Genomic DNA, 27,855 nt, shown 5'->3' with positions numbered 1-27,855 from the left:
TAAAAGTGGGTTACTAGGCACTTTGGGACTGGTCTGTCCTCCATTAGTCAACTAAAACATATCCTGTAGACTCTCAATCACCTTTAGGCACCCAGGAAGCATGAAGAAACTTCTGGCTGACATCCCTGTCATAGGGCTGCTGGTGGCAGTCACTAAGGACCCATGTGGTGTGGAGATCATGTGCTGCTGGGGCTCACCTGCTCCTGGCCAGGGCTTGATTATGCCAACTGGTGGAACGAGAGCTGCCCAGGAGATACAAATTCCCACATTTGGAGATGATGAGCAGCTGAGTGGCTGGATAGAGAATCCCACTGGTGTCCTAATGGCAGGTAAGTATTGGAGATTTTAATTGCAAATCTTTCCGCAGGGGAAGGGAAAGGAAGCCTGGATATTACTGAAAATTTAAAATCATTTGCATACAATAAACTGCTCTAAGAGACATTTGCCTGAGTGCAGCCACGCATGCAGAATTAGGAAGTGCCAAAAATAAAATCACATCTTCAATCTTCATTTGGTCCCTTTGTGCTCATGCATAATGCTACAGATTTCAGCTGCAAGTTCATGGACCTCTTCTCATTCAGTGCACGTACCTGACAGTGCTTTAGGAATCACCGCTGCTCATTGCTAGAGCGTTTTCTGCCCTCCTGCCTGTGTGTTCCCCCAGTTTACTTATCTGCTTTAAAGAGTCTGAATGTTTAATTTCTTCTGGGCTACCCTCTGCTGTTCTTCAAGGTTCTTCACAACACCCCTGGGGTATTATCAGCCCTGTTTTACACACAGGGTCATGCAGCGCAGCAGTCAAGCTCACAAGTGGAAGCTGACCTTGGGGGTCTGGTATGAGGTTCGTTAGCACTTTTAAGGCCCTTACTGATTTCAGGTCCAGGTACTTTCCCAGTCTGGATCTCAGACCAAGTTCCAACAAAATTAAGCTCAGACATTGAGGGGTACCAATGCAAAGCATGGTTCGAGCGAAATTCCCAGCCTTGGCCAGGAAGCAGGAAAAAAAACCCAACACCTCCTCTCCAACCTTAACCATCGGACCCTTCTCTCTCAACAGCATATTGCATCCATCATTTGACAGTTCCCTTCTGCTGCAATAAGGGCAGCAATGCTCTTGCCAACAGGCCCCCTCACAACCCAGCCCAAGGTCATTCCCCAGGCTCAAGTACTGGCCAGAGGTAAAAGCAGCTTATGGGCTGCAGCCTGTGCCAAACGCATTGCTTCAAAAAGGGCAAGTCCACAGCAGCCAGATCTCTGCACAGTGTAACAGTGTGCAATAGTTTCCGTACTGACTCCTCAGCCCGACGTTTTCTGCCCGTTCTTTTTTTCCAGAGACGTATTGCAGCTGTCTCCCTGTGGTGGCTTACATGAACTGCAAGGGGCAGGCAGCCTGCGTGGAGCATTTCTCCTCTCCGGTGGGTTCTTGGCTGCACTGTACCGGGCAGGATGGTATGGCTGCAAAGGCAAGAAATGCAGCTTTCCCCAAGAATCGCTCTGCAGTTATTCTCCGCTATTGGCTTTGATGCTGAAGCCCATGAAGTTCTCTGCCTCAGACTTGGCAGAGAACAAACATGTTGGGGATGAAGAGGGGTGTTGGTTGAACCAGGCCAGCATCCAAGCACCCACACAGCTGCTTGCTCACCCCCAGTGGGATGGGGAGAAAACAGGAAAAACAAAGTGAGAAAGTTTGTGGCTGGAGATAAAGACAGTTTAATGGGTGAAGAAAAGAGGGGAGGGGAACCCCAGGAAAAAAAAAGGCAATCACACACCACCCGCCACAGGCAGACAGATGCACAGCTGTCTGTGAACAATGGCTACCTTGGAAGCTAAAACCCTTCCTCCTTCTTCCTTTACCTCAGTGTTTATTGCTGATGACTGACCTGATTGAGCATGGTGATGTGTAGTATGGGACATTCCTTTGGCCAGGTCAGGTCACCTGTCCCAACTGTGTCCCCTCCCAATTTCTGTCCCGGCCCCAGCCTACTCGTTGAGGGGACAGAGAGGGACACAAAAAGAAAGCACTGATGCTGTGTGAGCACTCTTCAGCAACAGCCAAAACAACAGCCAAAACCAATACCGTTTTAATCACAAATCCACAGCACTGCAGGAGCTGCTCTGAAGATGGTTAACTCCACCCCATTCTCCAGTACAAGAATTTAGCAGTGGTTCAGGTGAATGTATGTGTCTCTCTGTACCTGGCAGCCGGGTTGAGGCTATATATGAGGGCTGGGAAGGGCCCAGGTTCAAAGTCCATCTTTTCCAAATGAGGAACAGGATTTTAAGCCCAGATCTCCCAACATAAGACACTCTATAGATTTTATGGATGTCCGAGAAACATACATGCTAGAAAAGCCCTGCCCTTTTGTATAACCAGCTTTATTATACGTGGCAAAGGGTGGTTTTGCTGGCTGAAGTGCTCCACACATGGACCAAGTTTCCATCCCCATCCCTAGCTAGTATTTAAATATGTAAAAACACCCTGGCTCCCACCTACTGTAGACTAATTCAATCATATTTTTAAAGCTTATTTTGCAAATTGGAGATTGTAATTGCAAACAGAATTTCTGCTCCGACAGTCCTTCTTCAGTGATGCTTGCTGGAGTGTGACAGGTTTGCTGCTCCCAGCTTTCCGCATCAGACCTCAGTGCCCTGCACCTGGTGACTGTAACAGTGCATGCCTGTACCACTCCTGCCAAACACAGCACAAGGCACTTCCCCTGCTGCTTTAAGGACTGTGCCCTAGGAGGGGTCTGAAGTGGTGAATTCTTGCAGGGGTGTGATATGCCTCTATCCTGGCCAAATCCTGTGCTAATGTTCTGTTACTCTCTGAGTGAAAAAGTTGCTTCTTATATCAAAATAGAATTTCTTTCAGTTCAGTTCATGTCCATTGCCCCTAGTCCTGTTACTGGATACCACTGAGGAGAGCCTGGCTCTGTCTTTTGTATTCCCTTCATCAGGTGTATACACATAGATGCGATCCCCTGCAGGCTGAAGAGTCCCAGCTCTCTCAGCCTCTACTTCTATGTCAGAAATTCCAAGCCCTTGATTGTCTTTATGGCCTTTGGCTGGGCTTGCTCCAGCGCATCCATCTCTCTTGTACCGGGGAGCTCAGAACTGGACACAGCACTGCAAAGGGGTTTCATCAGGACTGAGAAGAGAGGAAGGATCACATCCTGCAGAAAAACCAGCTCATCCTGTAATCCTAATAATCCTCACCAGTCTTCCCCTCATTTTAGTTCTGCTATAATCTATTTAAAACAAGGTGACTAAGACAACAAGCACTTTTCAAGACATGTGCAGCACAAAGTGACATAATGGGAACTTCTATTTTGTGCTCAGTTACCTTCAAAATAGGTAAAAATATCCCATCTACTTCTTTGATCACTGGGCTGTTGTTTTCAGAAAGTTATTCACAGTGACTCAAAGACCTATTTCCTAAGGACTAATAGCTGTGAGGTTTCTTTTCCCCCGTACTTTGCCACCATTGACATAAAATTTTATCCATTGTTTGGTTGCCCAGTTATCCAGGACTGTGATATCCTTCTGCAACTTTGAGCTTGGTATTAATACTGATTGCCGTTAATAATTTTGCACCGACTGAAAACTTTTGTCAACCTACTAGTCATCCTTTGCTAGGTCACTGAGGAATGTATTTAACAGTGAAGTCCAAATACTTGTGCGAGCCCAGTGCCAGCTTCCTTCCACAGTGAAGGCTCTCAGGTTTTTCTGCCATCTCCTACTTTCCAGCTTAAAATAGGGAGAACCTGCCCTTTGTATTTTTTAGGAACCTGCAGTGATCATTTTGAAAAAGCTTTTGACAAGATCCTCCACCTGCATCACCCTTACCCACAGCGCTTGTGAAATGCTATAGATATTTCCACCAGATTCAGGAGGCATGACTTCCTTGGGCAAAATGCATGTGGAATCCTACCCAGCATGGCTGCTTTTATAGTTCCTCCTGATAAAACCTTTTTTATTATAGATTTATTTATCTGTAGATATCAGCATCACCCTGAAGCCTTTTTTAAAGAGTATGAAGTTATAATGGCCATTGGCTATCCCTCTGACACCAGACATTGCAAGTAGCAAGTGAGCAGTTTCATGCTGAGTTACTCCAGAGCCATTTGATGGTTACCATCCTGTCTTCTTACCTGTCAATGTACTGTTTTGTTTCAAAATCTCTTCAGTTTGAGATAGATTGTTCTTCACCTATCACCGGGGACTCTGTCACCTTGTTCTTAACTAGCTGTGTTCAAGCAAGTTTTTTTCCTATGGCCTTATCTTTGCTGAGTAATTCTTCTACCCCTTGATTGTCTCACTTCACTGAATTTCTGGGAGACATCATGGTTTGGATGTGACTGAAAGTGGTTTCTGTTAGCAACTTGCCTCTCGAACCAGTGTTTGACTCATCTTGCTGGAGATCTACTTTTGATTTGCCAGGTTTTCCTGGTTTTCCCATTTGGACATGACTTTTATCAAGTTCTAGTAGTTCCCTTCACTGTCTTTTTTAATTGGGCTGAGGTTTTTGTGAGGGTTTTTTTTTTTCTTATTCTTTGTAAGAGGCTTTTCACAAGCCTGTAGGCAGTTCTCAGTTTAACACAGTATCTCAAAAATCTCTGTGCCTTAACCAGCATTTTCGATCTTTTAGCTTCTACATTTTTTTTTTTTTTTTTTTTTTTTACTTCTTTCTTTATTGCTGTCCACATTTGAAGCTCCTTTTTGAAGTTCTGCTTGATTGAAATGGACTTTCAGGTTTTTTTTCCTTCCTGGCTTGATTTCAGTACATGCAACTGCTACATCATCTTCACCACTAACTTCTTCACTTTCCACACAGGCTGTAAAGTACTTGTCTCTCTCTGTCCTTTGCAAGAAACGGTCTTAGCATTTCTCTTCTTTAACCCATAATTATCTAGCCACCCTTTCCTTTAGGTAGTGAAGCTCCTATGTACCTAATCAAACTTGGAGCAGTTGCTTGAACTTCATGGCATCTATTTTGAACATGAAAAGAGCTTTCAGATGAAAGCCTTTCAATTTCCCATAACTTTATTAGATGGACTAATAAAACACAGGGCCTCTATCCACAAACCTTGACTTGACTGTCATCAGATGAATGGGCACTCCCCACATGGAGTCCCAGCACTATCTGTCCCATCCTACCTCCCCCAGCCATGGACTTAGTGTGGAAGGATAGCTGGGGCAGCCTCAGCCCAGGGCATCCATGAAGAAGGAAGTGCCTGATGTAGAGGGTGTCTGCCCTGATCAGGAAGAACAAGCAGATGAGGCCTTCCCTTGCTTGTGATGGTTCTCATAGTGCTGCAGCTTTCCAGGCTGGCTGGTATTGCAAGCAAAACAGGCATCACAGGCTTCTCACAATAGATACAGTCCTTTATATTCCGTATCATCAGAATCCGGTTGGAGAGTTGCACTTTACTACTTCACACTTTGAGATACATTGACATTAAGGTAAGGTATCATGTAGGTAAAATACTACATAAATAAATTCTGCAGGGTTTATTTGCCTGTGGTCTGAACAGAGCCTGATGGAGCTGTTAAGGGGGTAAGAAGGAGACAGCAGCAATCTAGGCAGAGGAGGTAGAAGTGCCACAGGACTCAGAAAAGAGATTGGTATAGGCTTGGTTATAAAAGGTTCTGAAAAACACTATTTTATGCATGAGACGAAGCAAAATACTGGGCTGGCCTTCTACCTTTGTTCAGTCTCCTTTCCATGTACACAAAGCAATTTCAAATAGATGATTTGCTTTTCATCTCTCAAATATTACTTCTGTTCCTCCAAGAAGTCCTTCCCCAAATGCTCCGTATATCATTAGGGGCCTGCTCCACACTCCAAATGTTTTTTTCATGTAATAAATACTTGACATTTAGAAAAATCGCTTCTAAATTTACACAGTGCAGAGCTCACAGTTTGAGATTACTCTCTAAACACCCTCAAGTGCCAGGCGCATAAATAAATATCTTTGCAAATAGATTCTCATTTATTAGTTTTGCAAGTGTATTTTCACTTCTTGGGGATGGATGATTACTGCAGGAGGAAAGAACAGCTCCAGTTTAAATTAAATAGGAAGAAAGTGAAGGAGAAAGGCTAATCAAAAATGTTAAATTTTCTCCTTGTTCTTTTGATTTGTTTTCTATCTTTGTAATTCAAATTTCATAATAGTGCTACTATACATCTAATCTGTCTAGTTGTGCTTTATGTTATGGCCAACCAAGCATAGATCAAGCTGTGAAACAGCAGCAAGAGATAAATTGCAGTTTTTAGAGTGGAAAAGCTGTCTGTCTGCAGTTCATACATGGTCTCCATCATACAGAACATAATCAGGTCTCACGATGAGGTGTATTTACTCCCCTAACACTACTGCGAGATCATCAAGCATTGCTGTCCCCATTTTGAAGAGGGAGTAGCAGATGTGCTTGGCTATAGAGAAATCGAGGGACTGCTCTCCACTCTCTCCCAGAGAGATTAGAAAGAAAAGATCCCTACTAAGGCATGCTTCCCTCTGAATTGCAAAGTCTTGCCTCATTGCCAGGTGTGTGGAAAGGAGAGAAAAGATTCCTGATGGCCACAAATTGGTTAGCATCCCTTCTCACCATCACAGAAGACCCGAGGATGGTGTCTGTGCTGCTGAGGTTGGCGTACTGATGCAGTTAACAGTGCCATGCAAAGAAACAATCATAATCAGTGAGCAAGGTGACCCTTTCATTTACTTTAGCTGTCAGAAAACTAAACGTCATGTTCAAGTTGTCTCTCTGTTGTCAGCTGAGACATAATGGCACTGCGGTGGATGGGATAAAGGGCCCGATTTCAACAGTCCAACGCCTCCAAAAGAAGGCTATATCAGCCCACACGGTTAGCTTGTGGCAGGCTGTATAGCCAGTCTCCTCTTCAGTACAGGCTGAGCCTTAGCAGCCAGAATCACAAGGGACCAGGGATCCTTAGACGTGCTCAGAGGTCGAGGGCCTTCAGCTCAAGGATTGTCTGTGTTTTTCCATGAAGTCTATGAGTCAGTAGCAGCGATGACCATGACAATTACATACTTTTGTTTTGGTGTGGATGTGCCAAAACATTGTGTCTTGGTCAAGTCATCACTTCAGTGAAACTAAAATAGTTCGTCTTTTTTTTTTCTGGCAAATGGCAGATGAAGCCATGTGGAACAGATTGAGTGTGGAGGTCCTTGTTAGCACAGAATCATTGCTACTCTTGCTACTGCCTACCTCTTTCTGTGAGCATGGATATCTAGATTCAAGGAATATGCTGCCCAATCAAGCTTCATGACATCCTCTTCATTAGTGTTGTATTACACTGAGAACTGGCTATTACATACCTCCAGCTTTTGCTCTCTTAGCAAGACCTAGCCCACGGGTCCCAAAGCCCCTCAGACTCACAGTTACTTTATGCCTTGCTAATGAATTTATCCAAGTGAAGCAGTGACAATCCCTAAGTGAAAGCAGTTTTACTTGCACTGCTAGACTGCAGAACTAAGCTAAACCCAATTGGATTAAGCTACTTTTAATATATGTATTCAGGACTGCACAACAGTTTGAGTACACAAATCCAGTAGTGATTTCAACAGTGAACATTTGATAAAGAGCTTTTACATCCTGATTAACTTCTTGTGACTGTGAAAATTGTTCAGCGATCAAATAAATGAAGTTTGCTATGTTCGTTATTCGCAAAGGCACAGATTACTTCAGAGAATCCTTATCAACCTGATCTCATTATATGCTATCTCTAAGTGATGGTCTGCTACTTAGCTACCATTCCCTGGTCATGAAGTGTAATGCCCAGGTGTAATGATCAGGCCATAGACAAGTCCATGAATTTGTATGAATAACGTAGATGGTAGCTCAGTCTGGGGTTGTACCTGCATTTCACCAACACTGTCCCTTAGAGTGGAGCACTGAACTAGGACATCATGGCCCAGCTACTAAGCCCACACTCTCTTTATAAACGAGGGAATCTATGGCATGATTTATCACTTCCTAATGTAGATAGATACCTAAAATAAGCCAGATTAATTATTCTCCACTTCTCTCCATAGATCATAAAGGGAACCTACAGTGATGATATCTGCATTCAGTTACATGGAGACCACCTTTGGTGTCAAAATGTATCTACTTCAGGCCACTGCTAGACTACACAGCACTGAACTCCTGCGCTGGGCCACATCCCCAACTCTTCTTTTTCTTTTCCCCTGGTCTGAGGTCACTTTGCAGTGATCTTCCATCTCAGCTGATGTCTTGCTGTCTGGCTTTTGAAATTAATATCCTCAGCAAATCATTCAGCTCCTGCAGAGCACATACAACACAATCAGTATAATTACTTCATGTCACACCTCAGTTGTCACTTCACTTAAATGGACTGCAAGTAAGATGAACTTGAAAAGTGCTCTAAGTTAATGTTCTCAGAGTTTCTATTTTAGACTCTTTTGAAACACGTTAAATATATTCAGAAAAAGAGATTTCATCCTAGAAATTATTATCTATATTATAGCAGAGGGAACAGGGCCAACAGAGTTCAGAGCTCTATGATTAACACACTGTCAAAAAACTTTCAGTGTACATAAAGGGTAGGACAGGAATGATGGGACTGACTTACTAAGTTTAGGTGTTTATGATGTAGAAATTTATATATGAAGTAGTCACCCTGACTATGAAGCAGCATCCTGTTCTACTTCATAATACAAGTCAGCCTACCTTCAATTGAAGACTGTGGCTGGTGAGACGAGTTACAGGCAATTTCCTTCTGCTGCCAAGAACATTACCAAGGCAGCAAACCGAGCTCAACTCCTTCCTCTCCTATGGGTGATTCAGACCCATGGTTCCCAATTGTCCTAGGCACCTGGCTGCTGGGGGGTCTGGTGGTGGTCAGTGGCAGACAGCAGGCAATGGCTATGCCTGAGAAGAGAAAACACGGGGCTGCAGCCTGCTCCTGGGGCCCTGCCTGGGCTCATGGCAGGTTCTGCACAATGCAGGTTGTTGAAGGCGAAGGATCTGTTTTAGAGAGGCAGTTCAAATTGAGGGGCTGTTACTGCGTGTTTTTATGCTGTTAAAACTCTACACATAATACAAGAGCAATTATTGCCCTTACAGAGGAGAATAAAAGCTAAACAAAAAGAAGTAATGTCCCTGCAGGTTTGGAGTTACACAAGCAGCACTGTGCTCAGAATTCAATCAATCAATCAGATTGGTTTCGCCCTAAAAGTCTCTCAAAATACCTAATAAAGTAATTTTGAAGATGAAAGTTACTCCATTTCTAATACTTGTATCCTTTTCCCAGCACATCCAGCATTTCTTCCTCCATTGACAGTGGCAGCACATGAGTTTCTGCACCAATTCAGCATTGCTTTCTCATGCTGCAGAAACCAGACAGCAGCTTAAATTCAGTCATAGAGTGCTGTGCTCTCTCTTTTCTCACTTACATGATAAAAGAGTTTCATCTGCATTTATATACTTAAGAGCTAATGCTTTCATTATGGTATCTGCATTAAACAGATGGTTTCATCTATCAGTCTGCACAGGCTGTGAGACTTTACCACTCCTATTCACTATTAATTGGCTCTGGCTGCAGAGTGAGGATGATGCAGACACTTGATACAGGATGGAAGAGACAAGCTAAAACTGAGACACGCATCTCCAGCCCCAGACACATTCAGACACCAGACCATGGGCACACCGGGATCCTTGAGGAGAAGGCGGTCTCCCCCCTTTTTTCAAAAAGCTGATGATCTTCCTCAGCCCATGTGGCTGAGGCCATGACCCCAGCTCCCCTCGCCCACTGCCATGGCTGTCAGCCTGTGGACCAGACTTTGCCCATTCTTTTCTCCTTGACTAACCCAGTGTCCTCATGTTGTAAGATCTTCACATGACACTTTCTGCCTAACAGCATTTTGAGGCAGGAGGAAACCTAACCTGGCTTTGGACAATCTTGTTGCTCCTGGGAAAATTCCTTCTTAAGCCCTTCTAACGGCAGCGGCCATGTGTTTCCCATAGCAGGAATGCCACCTTCATGCGAGATGCTCTGCTCCTAGCAGAATGGTATGTGCTTGGTGTGAGAAGAGGTACTACAGCTGTTTGACAAGTATAACCTCAGTGCATACCCCTTCTGCTCTCCTCTTGCCCAGCCAAATTTTCCCAGACTCCTCCCTTTCCAAGCAGGGGATGAGGAAAAGGCAATGCTTTGTCTGGGGCAGCACTCACTTATTCTGTACCCAGACCAAGCAGCCCTATCCCCAGGCAGTGCTGCAATAAGTAACACATAGCTGTTTAGCAGCTAAATATTTGAGATGGTTAATCTTATTCAAAAAGACACTTCCTTTCCACAGCAGAAATCCCACTTCTGCTTCAGAAAGTGCTCTGATTATGTGGACACATTTGCATCTGCATCACTCATATGCAATTCCAGCTGTCAGCACAACAAAAGAAAATCCTTGGTTTTGATCATCTATGAAAGACTCATAGTATACGGGAAGAAGAGAGACCACAAAGATCCAGATCTTAATCTTTGGGCAGAAGCCACTTGGTGGTCCGTGAGGCCAAATAAAACCTTTCAGTTCTAATCCTCTGTCTGGCTGTAATAAAATTTGGCAATTGCAGTTCAGTCCCTAGAGGGCCCTAAAGGATAACAGTCCACATCACAGAACAGCTGCATGTACACGTTTGACCTGATTGGAGGAGACAGTGAACTTCTATTATTTGGAGATGTCACAGTAAGCAGCTCAGAAGCTATCTGGCCGCCTTCTGGCCAAAAGTAAACACTTTGAGGGAAAATGATTTATCTGAAATTCATCTGTTTGAAATTTGTTCACTCAAGTATCTGTGTATGTGACCAAAACCTATATTAAGAAAAAAATCCATATAATCTGCTACAACATGTCTAGAGGTCTACTACATGCACATCTACTAGACATGTACCCATGGTCAGTATTTGTACGAAAAACTTCTGTATCAGTGGTTTAATATTTTCAGCTAATCACTGCTTTCAAAGTATTTGGTTATTTTTAGAGATGGTTTTAAAAATTTAATAGCTATTTTTATTGTTTGGTTCCTTTCCTTGTTTGCTTTTTCTTCAATAAATAATTTAAAAAACTATTTGAAGTCATTAGAAGTAACAAAAGAAGACAGTTAACTGTGTGGAACAGAAAAGACTGCAATTACATGGAAATATTGTTTAAGCAATATATATTTATACATGCACACCTCCCCCATACCTGTTTTAAGCACAGTTCGCTTTTTTCCTTGTACAATTTTAAGGAACCGTCCATATTTCTATTGTCAGTTGCTAGCACTGCTGTAGAGGAATCAGACTAATGCATTTTCTATGCTGCTGTGCCTCAGAAGACATGTTTTTGATTGTTAAGTCTCAGGAATTCAAAAAAGAGAAAAATAAATCACAGTTATGCCTAATAAGTCTTTATTTCCAAACAGAAACTGCAAAAATATTCTATTACAGAACAAGTAACAAGTGCAGAATTCTGAGTACGCATTTTAACAGTGAAACCACTGCCTCCTTGACAAAAAAATCATTAGGCACTTAAAACATGAAAACAAAGTACAAATTAAATCAGCCGTAACAGATGACTCAACAATACAAATTCATCTTGATTTTCTGTAATAAAGCACACACACGCTTGAGGAGCTTTCTGTGCCTCCTCCTAAATCCTGCACAGAGACACTTCTATGTTATACTGCACACATTCTACTCAAACAATATCAAGTTCACATCTGAAAACATAAATAAGTTCAGCGTTGAGAGAATCTGAGAGAACCTTTTTGGGAACAGCAGTAGCAGAGCCTACACTAGCAGCTTCACACAGAGCCTGGCGCATGTGGAGGAGCACAATTATACCAGCTCCAAGGGGGGATAAGCTCTGCTTCTACGATTGCATTGAAAAGAATGGAACCAAGATTAATGCACACATTTTAAGAGACAATGAAACCTCTGGGAAAAAGCTATCACGGAAACTTTATTGAATTACCTTTTTGACACGTGAAACAGTCTCTGAAATAAAACCATGCATTTGCCATCCCTTAGGAGCAGCCCTGTGTAGGACCTCTCCATTCTCCCACCTTCTCACTTGAAGATCTTGAACTAAATCAGAAGCAGAGGTGGCCTCTCAGACCCACCTTAGAAAGGTTCATCTAAGAATCAAGTGTCCAAATGACTAACGAAAGTACCCATCAAGAAATCAGTGAGATGATACCCTTAAAAATGATTTTGGATTGTATCACTGTTTTTTTAGGTGACATTATGTAACTTCCCCCACAGTTAACTCTGGTAGCATAAAATATGAATATTTTAAATAATTTTAATAAGAATCTCAAAGAAAAAATATTAAGACTATCAACATAAAGAATATATATGAAGCTACTATATAAAATGTGCATATAAAACATGCGGAAATGTCAGCTGCTAAACTTCTGTTTCACAAGAATTGCAGAATGGGTTTGTACCATAAGCACTAACAATAAATACACCAAGGAGGTGTCCTTAGGGACTCAGCTCACAGTCAAGCCAAGAGCTAAAAAGCCCAGCAGGTTGTTGAACTACAGACTTGCTGTGAAGAATCTCCTCTTGTCAGGGACTAAAGTGGATAGTGAGGAATTTAAAACCAGCAATATTGTCTTAGACTAGACTACCCTGTCACAACCATTAGCAGGATTCATTCTAATGGCATCTTGCTATAATACCATGAATTCATGGTGGAATCATTAAATACTTCCACCATGCAATTGAGTTTTCTCCCTCACTGGAGAAAAGAGGGATAAAAAAAAAGACAAGGCACAGCAGTACTAGGTGCAGCAACAAACACCGATGTATTGCTGAAGCTTTGTCAGGTTAGCAAAAGACAGATTTGACTGTTTACTTGATGACATGAGGATGTCACTGCTTCTTGTATTTAACAGGTAGGCTGTTTTCATCCTTAAACCAGTATTTGCCAACACCCACCACCAAAGGTCAGCTACTGCTCACACACAGAGGAACGTGAGTTCAGCCAATTATACATCACAGTATGAAGTCTACTCCTTGGTCTACAGCAAACCCAAGCTGATGTACTCCCATCGTGTTAAGCTCTTGTCATATTGCTTGAACTTGCTGGACACCATGAGCATACTGACAGGCTGCTACCCCAGCTGGCCCCCAGGTCACTCGCCTGGTGAGCCAGCATTCCCAGGATAGGAGGTATTCTGAAATGCGACTTTATGAAAGGAGACCGCTAAGTAACTACAATAGTTCCTTTGTTTAGTGGCATGCTGCAGATTGTTTCATGCTCTACTAGACCAGTATGATAATTTAAAGCCAATTAAGAAATACTTTATGAAAGTCTGGAACAAAGCTTAATAGATATAAATCTCCCCAGTCATTTGTGCTGTAGCTGAGGGGCCAAAATGGTTTTTCCACAGTACCCTGAGAGATCAGCAGCCTTTGAAACTCAGCTATCCAGAAACTCAGAGAAGGATGATGCTCCTGCCTAAAATGATAGAATTCAAAATCAAGAAGGCCAGGCTTTATATGGTAAATACACATCCCTTTGTCACTGTTCTTGGCTAGCAGACCTAGAGATGAAAGAGATCAGCTGCTTAAGTACCACAAGAGGAAGGATTACCTGGCCATGAATATATATATTAACTAACAACCTCATGTGTAAAAAGTCTGCTGCTTCAGAGTGTGCAACAAGTGGCCATCAGTCGTCTGAAATAAAGCTCTTTCGGAATAAAGCACTCCCCAGAATATTCCTTGGGCTTGATCTCTCACAGACCCCAATATATATATACACAAGTGGATGTGTGCTTTGTGGACCTGAGAGTCTCTGGAGAGGCTGCTGCACAGATGTTCAGGATCTCACTCCACAGATTTATCACATGAGAGCGAGTGACAGGACAGAGAAAGATCTCCAGGTCCAATGTTTTTTAAACCTAGATTGCCAAGTAGGCTGTAGCTTCACCATAGAGTCTGTGCAGGCTCAAGGTCTAAGTGACCAATTAACCCAGACTAATAAATCAATCCAAATATCTGCACTGGATAAAATCAAATAATACATAACAACAAGAATATTTTACTAGTAATCTGGGCAGCCCACAGAAGGTGCCAGGCCACCTAGATAATTTAGTTTATTTTCCTGAATCACATAGCACAGAGAATTTCACCCTGACTCAAGCATGGCAACATATTAGAAATCTCACTACTGTACAAATGAAAGAGAACTGGTCTCAAAACCACCACACTTTGAGCAGCTCTGTTCTCTGCGGATGCTGTTGGAGATGCTGAGATTAGAAGAGACTGAAAACATAGGCGTGATAAATAATGAGCAAGTGTCTGCAAGTTTACTGTTAGTGGACTGAGAAATAGTATTTACAGACAAAGGGTTTTTTTTTTTTACAGTTATCATTTCTGAACCTGCTGGTGGTGAACAGCTTGTTAAAATGACTGTAATGGGAAAGAGAGAAGAGGGAGCAATAATCAAACAGTTTAGGTGCCTAGAGTCCCTAGTGGAGGTACCTAGAGTCCTTAAGTGGTTTCTGTCACCACAGGGAGAGACAGGCTCCTGCCTACCAGAACAGCCACTGTGCTGTGATTTCCCCCTGCAGGAGGCCATCTCTCCCCAAGAGATGCTACCTTCTGGACTTGACCAAAGTTTCAGGGGACCACTGGGCCTATCCAAGAGCTGTCAGATAACAAATGGCCCCTAAATATGTCCCTACAGTCCCACCTGCATGGTCTCACCACCTCCTTGGCTTTGACTCTGAAATTCCTCTGGCTCTGTTGGCATGAACCAATTTTTCTCCTTTTGTTGTCATGTCAGGTTTTTTCCAGCTCAGTGTGCCAAACCAGCTCAGTGTAGGATCAGAGAGGAGCCAAAGATGGCATGAAGGAAGTGGCGCAGTGCAAGAATGAGGACTGGACTGTGAGCCAGCCATTACAGCTAAAGTCACTGTGGAGCTACAGCCCAATTTTAGCACCTCCAATTATGTAATGTGACTATCCCACCATGCTGCCTTCCTTGAGACGTAAGACGAGTCATTTAAGGTATGTTTTACTATGCTGCAAGCATAGCAGCATTTGATTCATAGCCATGCAAACTCCCTAACAGACACTAAACAGGACTACGTAACGCCCTATGGAGGGAAGAGAAATAACCAGCTGGAGGCAGCACTGGATCCTAAAGGAAGATGTAACATTAAAGATTCAGAGGAGAAAAAGGAATAAAAGCAGCCAAGCAGGCTTTAATCTAACGATGCTGTAAAGCAGTCATGTGCATGGACAGTGTCAGACTCTGCAAAGGTACAGGGGAACTATTAGCATGTTGTCAGTGTTTCTATCTTTAGACAACTATTTAATCTCAATAGTCTTTCCACAGCATGTGACAAATTGGAGGCCCACAAACCCTAAAAATTATTATTCCTCATGTGAAGTAGAGGGAACTGAAAGGCCCTTCCTAACCTTTGGTCATGAATCCTTAATCAAAACTGCACTTGGCTGAGTCTTGCAAAAGTGTCATAAACATTCCCAGCTAGGGAAGGGATTCAAGATCCATTTACTCATCATTAACCTGGCACAGATATAAAATCAATGAGAAATCACAGATGTGAAATAAAGAATTTATTTGGCTACCTGGAAAAACATCCTTTCCCAGAGCGAGTGTACTTCACCAAGTCTTGATCAATCTCACTATAACCTGTTACACAGAAACACCATTAGGTTGCCCGATCTGTGCACAAATTAGCAAGTCCTAGCCACCAAGCACACAGCAGCAGTAGCTATAATAAAACCGAGCACAAGGTCTGCACTCCTGTGAAGTGGATGCAACTAGCATCTCATAGGAACTTCATGTCTGAAGCAAGGCCTGAGAAGGCTACATTAAAACCAGGTTCTTAATCTAAAGTCTAATAGAGCATATTTTCATTCTATGAGGAGTTAAGAGTATTGGTGGGAAAGGGTAGGAAAGGTTATTTCCTCCACGCATTTCTTTTAGTTCTGTGCTCCACACAAATCACTGAGAGCTTTGAGAGCGTAGAGGTCCAGGTCTTCAGGTCAATGACAAGTTTAAACAGCGCTAAAACGTCATAGTGTCTGTCCATGCTACAGAGCTTCCCATTTGCTCTCATTTGTGAGTGCTACATCACACTCCTTCAATTAAGACCTCTTTCCATTAAGGAAACTAGAATAGTTTTCTTCTTTGGCTAAACCTCTTTTAAAACGTATTCCAATAACCTTTCCAGTAACTAGTACATGTGTGTTATAAATAACATAGCTGTACAGAAATGATCCAGACACACAACTTCACGGTGTGTCATGGTATGCTGTATACATTTATTCACTCAGATAATGCAATACACTCAAAATTAACTAACAAACACTATTGAAAGAAGTTGCTTCTCCACTGCAAATACATTTCATTTTCTCCTCTCCACATCTTCTGCTTACACACAAACAGGTTTTGCCACTTCAGTCACTGAGTAGTTCATTGAATTTAATTTGAGCAATGAATGATACCCTTTGCATCATCTCTACATGCACACAAAGCACTTGCTATCGTTCTGGATACAATGAAGGATCCTCAATCTCTAAAAGATGTATGAATTTTTCCAAGTCAAACCATGTAGCTTCTACACAGCCATCTCATTGCACTGTGCTAGACTGGAACAAGTCACAGTCCTTGCCTGGACAGAGGTGCATCTTTGTCTCTCTGGTTAAAATATGATGTGGTTCTCCTCAACCTGTTTGCATGACCCAAAGAACAACTATGTCACATTGCACAGCTTCCAGCTACCAACACTCTGGGACAGTCTATGTGAGCGATTTATGGTACAGGAGGAGCTCTTTTGGGAGCACATTTATTTTTGATCTACAACTAGGACTTGCAGTAGGCAATCACCCCTAACACTCGTAACATGGATGCAGGGTCTTGCAGCAGCCAGCTCTCTGCACATGAGCAGCAGATGCCTATGGCCAGAATCTGGCACAAATTCACTGCTGGTGAAGAAAAAATGTGGACGTGTGGTGCTGGAACCATAACAGATCACAGTAAATCAAACCCCTGTGCTCGCCTCTTTCAGTCACCAGCTGGTAACGCAGATGTACTCATCGACTTTGTTTCTGTTAAGAGCCCTACTGATATTCAGAGGTCCACTCATGTATTAGTGGTGTCATTCAATGCCCCAAAGCACTATCTACTTTTTTAAAACCTTATTTTAAAAAATCTACTTTATTGCTGGTGTATACAGCCAGGAATTACGGACACTTCTGCTTGGGTAGGAGTAGTATTGGATTCTGATATCATTACCTTGGAAATGGATCAAGATGCTTAATGTGTCTCAGCTAAGAGACCTGGACCCATACTGATTGATTCTAATACTTTCAGAATTATTTACGTGATTATAAAACTGCTGCAAGGTAAGCCTGCAAATATTACAATATAGAAATGCTCTTATGAAGTATCAGTTTAAAACCTTTTTTAACCTTATTTTAACCTTATTTCATTTAAGTAGAATTTTTTTTTCAGATATAATCCTCAATGAGTGGAATATTGAATGCTCTTTAAATCATTTGATTGGGGAATTAATGCTACAGTGGCAAAACGAGTTCTAGTAAACATCATCTGACAGTATCTGTAAAAAGCAGAAGGACACTATATTTTAATTGATCTTTCAAGACTCTCAGAAAAGCTACTGAAACTGAGCTTACAGTAGCTGTTCTTACAATTTTTTGTTTGGTTGGGTTTTTTTTCTGCAGGAAAACATATAAGCAATAACATACAAGCAGCCATAGCTAGGGCAACAACTACTCATGGTACCTCCTGTAAATGTTAATGTGATTCTTTCCACTGGGCTGATATTTCACTTTCTCTAGTCGCAGGATGTTGCTCCCCGGGTATTCTTGGACCATCTGGAAACTTAAAGCACAAGAACTGCATGGGTTTTAAATTAAGAGACTGTAGGATCTGTTCTCATATGTTCTGGTATAGGAGAAGAGCTTGGGGTTGACTGTAAAAGCAACATTCTTCTAATAATGCTTAATGCAGTTTCCTTATCTGTAGGTCACATATTGGTCCGAGCTATGCTGGGTGAAAAAGAAGTAGAAGAAATGATAGGTTTGGTACCTATCATTTTTCTAATGAATGGTCCATCTCATATGTCAGCCGAGATACAGAGCTGGGATTGCAGGAATGTGTGCAAAGGCATGTCCTACCAAGACTCTGGGGATTGCAGCATGGAACCTAGTTCATTGTTCTCATTTGCAGTTGAACTGGACCTTAGATAGAAACACAAGCAAGAAGATGGGTTTAAAAACAATTATACAGCTCTGGTCCTTCAAACACTTGTTCACAAAACTAACATCACTCACATGAGTGATCCCGTTAAAACCACAGCATTACCTATTGCACACAAAATGAAAGCCCATAAACCACTTGACTATCTCCAACCTGGGGGATTTTTGAATCTGTGCACCCTGGAACAAGCTGAGAATGACATAGCTCAGAATTAATTACTCCACTGTAGCTCTTCTCATCACCTTTCTCATGTAGACAAATGCTAGTGTTTATAGGATCAAGTTCTTAATTGAAAATTTCCACTGCCAACTGATGCAGCTACCATACAGAGACTATTGCCTGTATTACATGATACTAACAAAACCAGAGATCTCATGTCAAAGTATTTTAATGATCTTTTAAAAAGCAAAACATGATGAAGGTCACATATTGCCACCGTCCTGAGATTGTGCTTTGCTGCAATTAAACCAATAGGCAGGAGTTTCAGAATTTCCCAAATAAATGTTATTTTGTATTTAAAAAAAAAGATTACTCAAAATTCAGAAATGTAGCAGTCACTGCATGAAAAACACCACTTCCTTTTCTCCCTAAGTGTAAAATGTTTCTCTATTGTAGTAATGCAGCTTAAATCACAAAATCACATCAGCTCAAATCCAACACTGAACTGCTGAGATACACACAAATTGCCTCCTTAGGATCATCACCCTGGAATTAAAACAATAAAATATGTTATTGATATTTCTTGTACAGCAGAAAAATAGCTTTATTCAAAATAAGCTAAGAGCTTAGTCTTCTCTGTGTGCCTTTCATCTTCTGCATCTGCTTTTCCATCCTTATTTCAGACTGGGAGTCTGTGACATTTATTATACAGCACCACAGGCTCACAAAATTCTCCTGGGTAAGCTGGACTGCTAGTGCTCGATTTAGCTTTAGTATCTGCTCTTTCTAAAGGAGGACTCCTTCATTAGAAGACCCCCAGAGCTGTTCACACTTACCCCACCTGTACCACGTTGTTTTCAGAGTGTTTTCAGTTTTCCAGTGTGTTTTCAGACTTCTTAAGATAACCAAGTCTGGGTCTAATCAGCATCTTCATGGGACACATCCACTGTTAATCTATGGATATGTTCTAAATTCATTACTTTAATCTTATTTGAAATAGCTAGAGATTGAAATTATTCTGTTTCTTCAACAGGCTAGTTCTGCTGTAGAAAACCAAACCAAAACCAAACCCTTCTAGATCTCTAAATACTTTTTCATTTGATTTGAAAACTAATATAAATTCAAATTTGCTTTAATCTGTATTTTTCTATTCTGGTGGATTGTAACTAAACCAGAAGCAACTTATCTCCACTTGTTGCATTACTTACATTATTCTCAACACTTAAAATTAGTTAGTGGCAAAAGTACATGCTTAAAAGCTATACTGAATGGGCACTAAAGCAGAAGACCTTTCTTTCAATGTTGTATACATCTAATAATTTCATGCTGGATAATATTTGCCCAAGTCAAGGACAGGCTGAAATTTGGCTGCCTGACAGGAACCCAGAGGTGTCCTTATTTTTAAAATGTGGCATCATTTTTCTCAAGGTAATTAAAAATTAACTGTGGGGCAGTTCATATTTCTCTAGCTACACTGAGACACCACAAGCACAAAAGAATTTCAGCAGAATTTAAGCTCATGTTGGTATCCTACTGTTATATAGATGGGTTATTTATAACAATTATATTTATAAATGGGTTATTTCTAACAGTATTTATCACTTATTTGGATTGCAGCAACTTTCAAGATTGAAAAAGATAACATGCTGACAGAGTTTGGAACAAAATGATTCTCGTTGATGTTAATTCCTGAGGAATTAAGCAGGCAGCACCCTGCTTTACAGGATGCTGCCATGCTAGCTCCAGCTTGAGTGAAGGGCTGCACTGCTGCTCTGTCAGAAATAGCTGTCTTTTAATCATCTGGTCGGAACTAAAAAGCCCAGACCCAATTTTTACTTTCCAGGTAAGATACACTCACACTCAGTCGAAGGTTCAGCAGTTCTCACTCCTTAACCACGAGCATATCTCTGCTTAGTCTCTCCTCCTTCAGTCCTTCTGCTCGGACAATTGAACACTATTCTCTCTCCCAGGCTCAGAGAATCTCAGTTTCATTCTTTCTTTCCATGTTTTTTTTTCTCTGTTGACTGACTCCTTTGAGCAGCTGCTTAATGTTACTCTGCTGTATGTCAAAGCAACACATACTCATCTTCCCTGCTATCTCTTTCTAGCAAACAGAAAACTTGATGGATTCTTGGTCAGACAAAATCTGCATTTTAACCAGGCTTCTGGGCAATCAGATTTTTGCCAGTTGGATTAATTTATCATCTGACAATTTTTCTAATCAGATTTTTCTGTCTATTTTTAAATATGAATCAGGCCATTTCCCCTCCTTGAACCTATGTTTACTTGAAGCTAATGACATGCCCTTCAGGCTTATCAGGTTAAACCAATACTCAAACAAGACTTCCTTCAGCTGCAGGGCTATAGAGCAAAACTGATTTGGTAATGTAATACAAAATAATAAAGATCATTATTTTAATTACATTTCAAGATTCTGCTGATGTCTCATCTTCCATTTTACCATCTGTGATAGGTATGCACCTACTTTACCAGAGGAGACATGTACATGTCTGTTGAGCATAATTGTAGAGGGGCAGGCGCTGATATGAAGGCAAACGGAGTTCCCACATTGTTCAGCACCACCCTTACAGGACTCTCATCCAACCATAAAAGTTCACCTTTACAATGGCAAGGATGGTGTTTAGGAGCGATACTACCAAAATGATTCATTGGGATGCAGTTATGCTCCCCCTGTGCTGTTCCAGAACCTGCTACCTGCTTGCAATATAGGTGCTTGCAGCAGAGCAGCTTCCTTCACTTCTTATTTATAGCAGCAAACTTTTATGTTCTATGAATGGGTCTGCCTGAGACTTCTGTGGGCACCCAGTGGTGTAAGGAATCTTCTTCAGCTACCCACTAACAGGGAAGAGCACAGAGCAGGGAGAAGAACATAAAAGGGAAATTGAAAAGAGAAAGGAGATTTGTTCAATTTTTAGAAAAGGTCATCTTCAGTGAAATATACTCATTATAGAATTTCAATTATCTCTAATAGCTGATAATAGCAGCAGAATGGTAGCTCATGCTGAAAGCATTTAATTCCTTTGGTTTTAAAGGACTAGCTTCTCTTTGTAAATATAAATGTAAATTAGGGCAGCACATCTTACCCTTCTGGTAGGTTTTTCTTTTGCAAATTTGGCAACAGAAGTGACTTTCAGTCTGTCAAGCATGGACAGCATTTAATTAACACATACAGATGCTTAAACATTTTTGTGGCTTCTATCTGCTTCTCCCTAGATCAAATATTCCTAAAGAGCTGCCTTTCATTTTCTTAGCTGGTGTAGTTATTACAATTAAAATTGCATGGTATGTCTCCAGACATTTACATTACAGGAAGAATAAATACAATGGAAACTGCAGGGTATAAACAGCTTAGCCACTAGGAAAAAATGCATTATGTATTTCTTAACCTTTCCAGTATGCTGCAACTTTTCACAAGTGAAAAAGCATACCTTAGCCACGTGAAACTGCATACACATACACTTCCTCCTAGGTAATCTCCTGTCATGGGCTAGGAGAGCGGATTCACTAGATTGCTTCAAGGTCTCTTCTCACGTGTTTTATATTATTCTAATGATGTATGAAAGCAGTTTATTCTTCAAATAAAACTGAAACTGAATACAACTGTGCCTTCTTGGTACTAGCAATCTGTTAGTTTAAAACTTAGCAGTGTCCGATGATGAACCAAGTGTGAATGTATCTTTGATAGCATGTTTTCTAAATACCATCAAAGGATATTTTCAAACACATTTCAGAACATAGCCAGAAGAAAAGCCCTTAGCATTTGAAATTAAAATTCCTGGCCTGAACAAGATGATGCTATTTTAATTTATTTAACTTGAGTAATAGAGTTGTGAGATTACATCAGTCCAATTAAAGCATATTGTATACTTTATGCTTTATGGTAATTCTACCACACATTTCACTTACTGTTACATTAATTTGAATCCCCTGGAAAAATAGAGTTCTGTAAAGGCACATCTGACAACAGCATTGTGAGCTGGAATTTGAGTTAGCTTAAAAGATGGCAGTATTTATACAAATTGGTCTTATTTTGTGAACTGGGCAAATCAAGATTGAAAACATGCAGACAAATATTTTCAAAGTAATCTGTACACAGCAAACTGGTTTAAGGTCAGAGTCCAGACTCTGGGCTGCATTTCTCTGAGGCAACACACAGAGATCCAAGGGGGATGGGACAGTTAGAAAGAACAGAAGAAAGGGAATGACACTTCTTCCTATATTTGTAACTTCCAGATTCTGAGCTGCCTCAAGGTAAAATCCTCAGCAAGATCTGTTGTAGTATATGGCAGCTTCCTCACTGCTGTCCACAAGCTGTGCTGCATCCAGGGCTGTGAGAGCACACTGCTCTAAACTTCTGTTTACCTAACAAGAGGGAACAAAGGTGCATATGCATGGTACTCCTTCACGGGGCAATCTTAATCCTTACTTTGGCCTCTGTGTACACCTGGAAAGGCTATCCCAGGGTTAGGTGTCTTCTCTTGCAGATCATGGTATGTGATTGCCTTTAACAGAGCAATTCACAAAGGAGGCTGGTTCATGGGAACTGATCCCAAACCAGACACAGGTTGCTAAAGACACATATCTGAGATAAGGAGACAGTATTGAATGACTGTGAATTATGGTTGTAATGTGTATCTAGCTATGCTCTCCACCTAAAGTTTACAATTAGAAAACATTTCTCTATGTCATGGTACATTTATTCAGAAAACTACATGCCTTTCACTTATTTACAAACACAACCTTCATTAAGTGTAAGGTAGAAATGTCTTTCTAAGGAGGAACAAACCCACAGTTCACAAAACAAGTTTTCCCTTGATACATTACTTAAATAAAGACATTTTATGTGGTAAGAATGTGACCTACCTTTTTAGTCTGATTCACATTTACCAAACTGCAACTTCAAAATGCCTTTGCCATGAAGCTGAAGAATCTGGTTGTATTCTTTGGGCATTGCATGGAAACCTGGTTTAGGCAGCTGGTTGTCATAATAGTGGTGGCTGATTGGCATCTTCTCCATGGATTTTGAGAAAGGCCAGAAGCCATAGAGCTTCACATTCTCACACAGCTCAAGAGCAGCACTAGTGATCATAAAACCAGATGACAACCTGTAGGCTTTCACACCCTTAGTTCTCCAGAACTGGGCAAGACTTTTCAGATAAGTGGGGTGAAAAAATATTGCCCTTTGGGTTGCTTTGAACTCTTGCAGAGTGTGATACACTTTAAAAGAAGTGGCTGTGTTGCTTCTGAAGGAAAACGCTGGCAATAAAAGCAAAGCATCTCCATAGACCGCAATGTTCTCCAGAAATTCAGCCTTCTTTTCATTTAGTTTGTTGTATCTGCAGAGTACAACATTTCAGGAAAAGACTGAATGGAATGTTGGAATACTTGCATATGTGAGTTATGAACTCTGCTGCACCACTTCAGCCTGTCTATATAGCCAATTTATACCAACCTGTTGCATATTGTCATATGTGCAGTTATGAAAATCTGTCTTTATTGTATAATAAGAACACATTCCATAGGATTGAATTGGCAACTGGGAGTTACTGAAGCAGATCAAATTCACTTCTAGCAAAACCAGGACCTGTTTACAGAATTAATTCATTCAAGAAATTTCAAAGAAGAATGAAAAAAAAAAAAGTATTTATATTTCTTGTGTTTAAAAACGCATGCACTATCTATTTTTATACTATGCACAGTATGACACATACTGCATGTGCTTGTGAAATGTGTTTCTTACATTGATAGGTGTACAATAACCTCTCTTCAAAATCTGGGTGTCTGCCCCATTTGGAAATACAAGTATGCATATGAGTAGTCTTGGAGTGTTAAATATTAGTGTGTGTTCAAGTTTCGCAGGATCGTAGCTGCTTTTGGTATGCTTTTAAAATAGCTGAAAATATAAGCATATCTATTTATCTCCTTTGACTATAAACGGAACAGATGGAGTTAGAGACCAAACTTCACAAATGAAGAGGATTTCTTCTCAGATGCTTTGGTTCCCAATAACCAGCAAAGAGACTTAGTTCTCACCACTGACTAATTCTCATGCTCTCAAATACTGAATAGTGAACTTCCAGAGTTACCCAAGAAGTGATACAAGACACAAGGGGGTCACTCATCTAGTTTCCTCTATAGATCTGAGTTGTCTGAATCACCTGAATATACGGCACTTGAATCCCCTTTAGGATTCAAAGCAGTAAGTCCTCTTTTGTAGGTAGTTGTCTATCTGAGCAGTGTATTTTCACCTTCAAAGGACTACCAGAGCCCACTTCTCACAAATGGCTTCAGCAGAAACTGGAAAAATTGGTTTAATTTCTCTTCACAACTTGAGTAGGTTCAAACCCTCTTCTTATGGAGCACTTCAAGACAGGGGACAGCAGCCACTGTCATTTCCATTCAAAACCCTTACGGAAGACTTGGCAGTTACCTCTTGCACAACTCAACTCCTGCAAGGAGTGATACATCCCTTCTCAGCCTGAGGGGGGTTAAACTTACAGCTCTGCTTCACAGAAAAGTGCCATTACCATCAGATTCTGAAACAAAATGAAGACGACTCAGGCCCTCTTGTTGACCCCAGCCCCCTGTGCATGCAACAGCCACACAGCCAAAGCAAGCAAAAAATGCCTGAGCATACGCCTACGAAGTGTGGCTGAAGGATGAACTTCTGGACTTTACTACAAGAATCTTCTCTATTTCTACTCAGTGTACAGTACATAAAGAGCCTTCAGGACACAATTCAGATCTGTTCTTCCTTAGCTAGAAACCTGAACAACTCAACTCTGTCTTGTTTTCTTTTCCAGCTCTGCACCTGTGAGGTGCAGTGTAGCCCAGCTCCATTAGGCCACATAAGAACTGTGCTTCTCTCCCCCAAGAGAGTTCACCTACATTGTACACCCTTGACAGACACAGTTCAAAAGCTGATTAACAATAATAACAGCAGACTAACCCAGTACCCAAACACAGAATTAGAAATTAGAGTGAATAAAGTGAGAATAGGTCTTTTGAGAGAAGAAAACAACTTAGTTCTGCTAAATGGTGTCAAGTTGCTTCCTGCTCCTCCTTCAAAGGCATTTACAGTGTTCTCTGAGTACTTAATTATTTTTTTAGATTTTTAAATCTTAAAGTCCTCTCATAATCTCATTTCATCCTCACGCAGATGTAGCTCCTATTTCCTTCAGTGTAACTGCTATGAACCCTGATGTGACTACACTGGGCTAAAAAACGAGTGCAGCTGTGGCAGAACACATTGATCAAGCCCAGACAAATCACACATCAGGTCAGTAGCCACCAATGATGCTGAGTCACCGGACAAAGTTTTCCTTCCTCACATTGTGCAGCCGTTCTAACATCGATGAGCTAAATCTATTTTTGGGGAAGCAATAATTCATCTTCATTTAAGTCAAAAAGGCCTGGGTAAGCACCAAGGTAGTTAGTACTGACTGCAAAAATCAAGTTCTATCCTTGAATCAATAACAAATATTTGTTAACCATTTCTATGCTCACTGTAATTTTCCCTTCTTCCTTTAAAGGAAAAAATAAAAAGCTCTGATGTTGTGTATTTGACAAATACAGCTATGTCAGACAATAAGATACAGTAAGATCAGTAAGCAGTAAATAACATGCTACAGCAGTCCTTTTCATAGATAAGCTGCAGTTCCAGCCTGCTGAAGATGTCAGATTAGTCAGCCTGGCCTTATTAGATTTTCTTTTCATCAAGAAGGTGCAAAAAAAAAAAAAAAACTTTGCTGAGAAAAAAAGTGTGTGAGCAGCTTTTACATGGATTGAGAAAATGGATTACAGAAATAGGACCTCCATTCAGGAAATAGTCTTCATCAGAACAGCTTCTAAGCACATTACCTAAGAACATACGCTTACAGTCCTACTGACAGAGACAGACACACATTTCCAAGCTTTTCTGATTTACAGTTACTATTCCTTTCTTATGCTGGGGGTCACGAGGGTCATGGGGTAAAAAGAAGAGGCTTGGGCTTGCAATAATCAATTTTACTCTGTCATAAATTGTGGACTGGTGCTAACCGAGGCACTTGCTAATACGGGCATTGCTGACTCCTTCCTGCTCCAAAAAAGGCCAGGTTTAACAGATTTCCATTTACAGTGATACATATTTTACATGGAAACTAAAGCTTAATGAAGTAATCTGCATGCACTGCTCTCTATGCTGGTATCCCAATGGATTTCCAACAAAATCTAAATCATGTCAAACAATTATACAATATTGCACCAAAACAGATTTGCAGTAGTACTTACTTCTGAGCTATGATACTTGGATTAACAGTCACAAGGTTTGTTTTATTGCCAACATCTTTGCTAATGCTTCCCACGGTTGGAGGGAGGTTACACCTGAAATTGAGAAATATTTACTTAAACAGGTGTGCACCAGAAATGCTGTATAGTTAACATTTGCAAATTCCTCTCTTGTGCAATGACACTTTCACGTCAGCTCCCAGGGATCTCTAAGCACTTTACAAATATTAAATAAGGCTTACAGCACTTCCAGTAAAAATATTTAATCTACTGTACAGATGGTTAAAATAGGGCACAGAGAGCTCATTTTCACAATCATCTCAGAAATCAGAGCAAAGTTAAAATCCCACAAGGCGCCAGTCTATGAATGCCCTGTGTTAGCTGCTAAGATATAATTGCCCCTCTTGCTTAAACAATACATTTCTTCTGGAAGTCTTCTATTATGTCTTCTACAACAACAGTTGCATAACTTGCCCAACTGCAGAAACAGTGGTTTCTGTAAAAGGTAAAGAAAGCATTTTTTTTTAAATCAGTCAGTAAGTTTAGCATCTTACTATACTGATTTCCCATTTTTGTAAAGACAGTTACCTAACTGGAAAGGTTTTTTTTCCTGTTTTTGCTTTGTTTGGGTTTGGGTTTTTTAATTTGAAAAGCCCAAATATTAGTCAAAAGTAGGAAAGGAAACAAAATCCAGCAGACTGAGTGATTGGACATTACTGAGAGAATCTGCATTCTGTTACTTTGTCCCCTTGCATGAACTACAAAGTGTGAGTCACATACAGAGAGAGTGCACCAAACTACCCTCTGAGTGTGCCTGGTTTTCTCCACAAACTATATAAAGGGAGGCAAAAAACCCTACTTCAATTAGAGACCTAAATTTTTAGATGGGTAACAGAAGGTGAGACAAATATAGGGGCAGTTAAATAACTGTATTACTGAGCCAACATAAGGGTGTTTTTTAACAAAGGGTATGTAAATCCTTTGTTAAACCAAAGGTAAAGGTAAACATGTGACATTTAATGCCAGTCTTATTTCAGTTTCAGTGTTTTCTTTATTCTCTTATCTTGATTTTAAAAAAATATATCTTTGCAATCGCAGATCATACATGTATCCCTATAGT

At 40.9% G+C, this 27,855-nt stretch overlaps 1 protein-coding gene and 1 long non-coding RNA gene across 6 annotated transcripts in view; one reads left to right on the top strand and one right to left on the bottom strand.

The window, feature by feature from the left end:
• The first annotated feature begins 189 nt into the window (after positions 1 to 189).
• LOC115606822 lies at positions 190 to 26,742 on the top strand. 2 transcript variants are annotated; one of them, XR_003991011.1, is made up of 4 exons: positions 190 to 329; positions 1,333 to 1,590; positions 2,122 to 2,124; positions 25,627 to 26,742. It is a non-coding gene; the product is annotated as an uncharacterized LOC115606822 (long non-coding RNA). The 2 variants fall into 2 exon arrangements; XR_003991014.1 differs by lacking the exon at positions 25,627 to 26,742 and adding an exon at positions 25,271 to 25,530.
• ST8SIA6 (ST8 alpha-N-acetyl-neuraminide alpha-2,8-sialyltransferase 6) overlaps positions 11,412 to 27,855 on the bottom strand; it is a 45,235-nt gene continuing 28,791 nt past the window's right edge. For 2 of the 4 annotated variants that reach the window (XM_030483299.1, XM_030483327.1), the window contains 3 exons: positions 26,739 to 26,831; positions 23,331 to 23,803; positions 11,412 to 18,992 (listed from right to left, as the gene is read on the bottom strand). In XM_030483299.1, coding sequence (XP_030339159.1) covers positions 23,335 to 23,803; positions 26,739 to 26,831 — 562 coding nt within the window. In that variant the 3' untranslated portion in view covers positions 11,412 to 18,992; positions 23,331 to 23,334. The remainder of the gene's footprint in view (positions 18,993 to 23,330; positions 23,804 to 26,738; positions 26,832 to 27,855) is intronic. The other 2 variants (XM_030483308.1, XM_030483318.1) reach the window with 2 other exon arrangements.

The sequence above is a fragment of the Strigops habroptila genome, chromosome 1 (genome assembly GCF_004027225.2).
Source record: "Strigops habroptila isolate Jane chromosome 1, bStrHab1.2.pri, whole genome shotgun sequence".
NCBI classification, from domain to species: Eukaryota; Metazoa; Chordata; class Aves; order Psittaciformes; family Psittacidae; genus Strigops; species Strigops habroptila.
The sequence above is the reverse complement of the archived record's forward strand: the minus strand, read 5'-3'. Positions and strand labels throughout refer to the sequence as shown.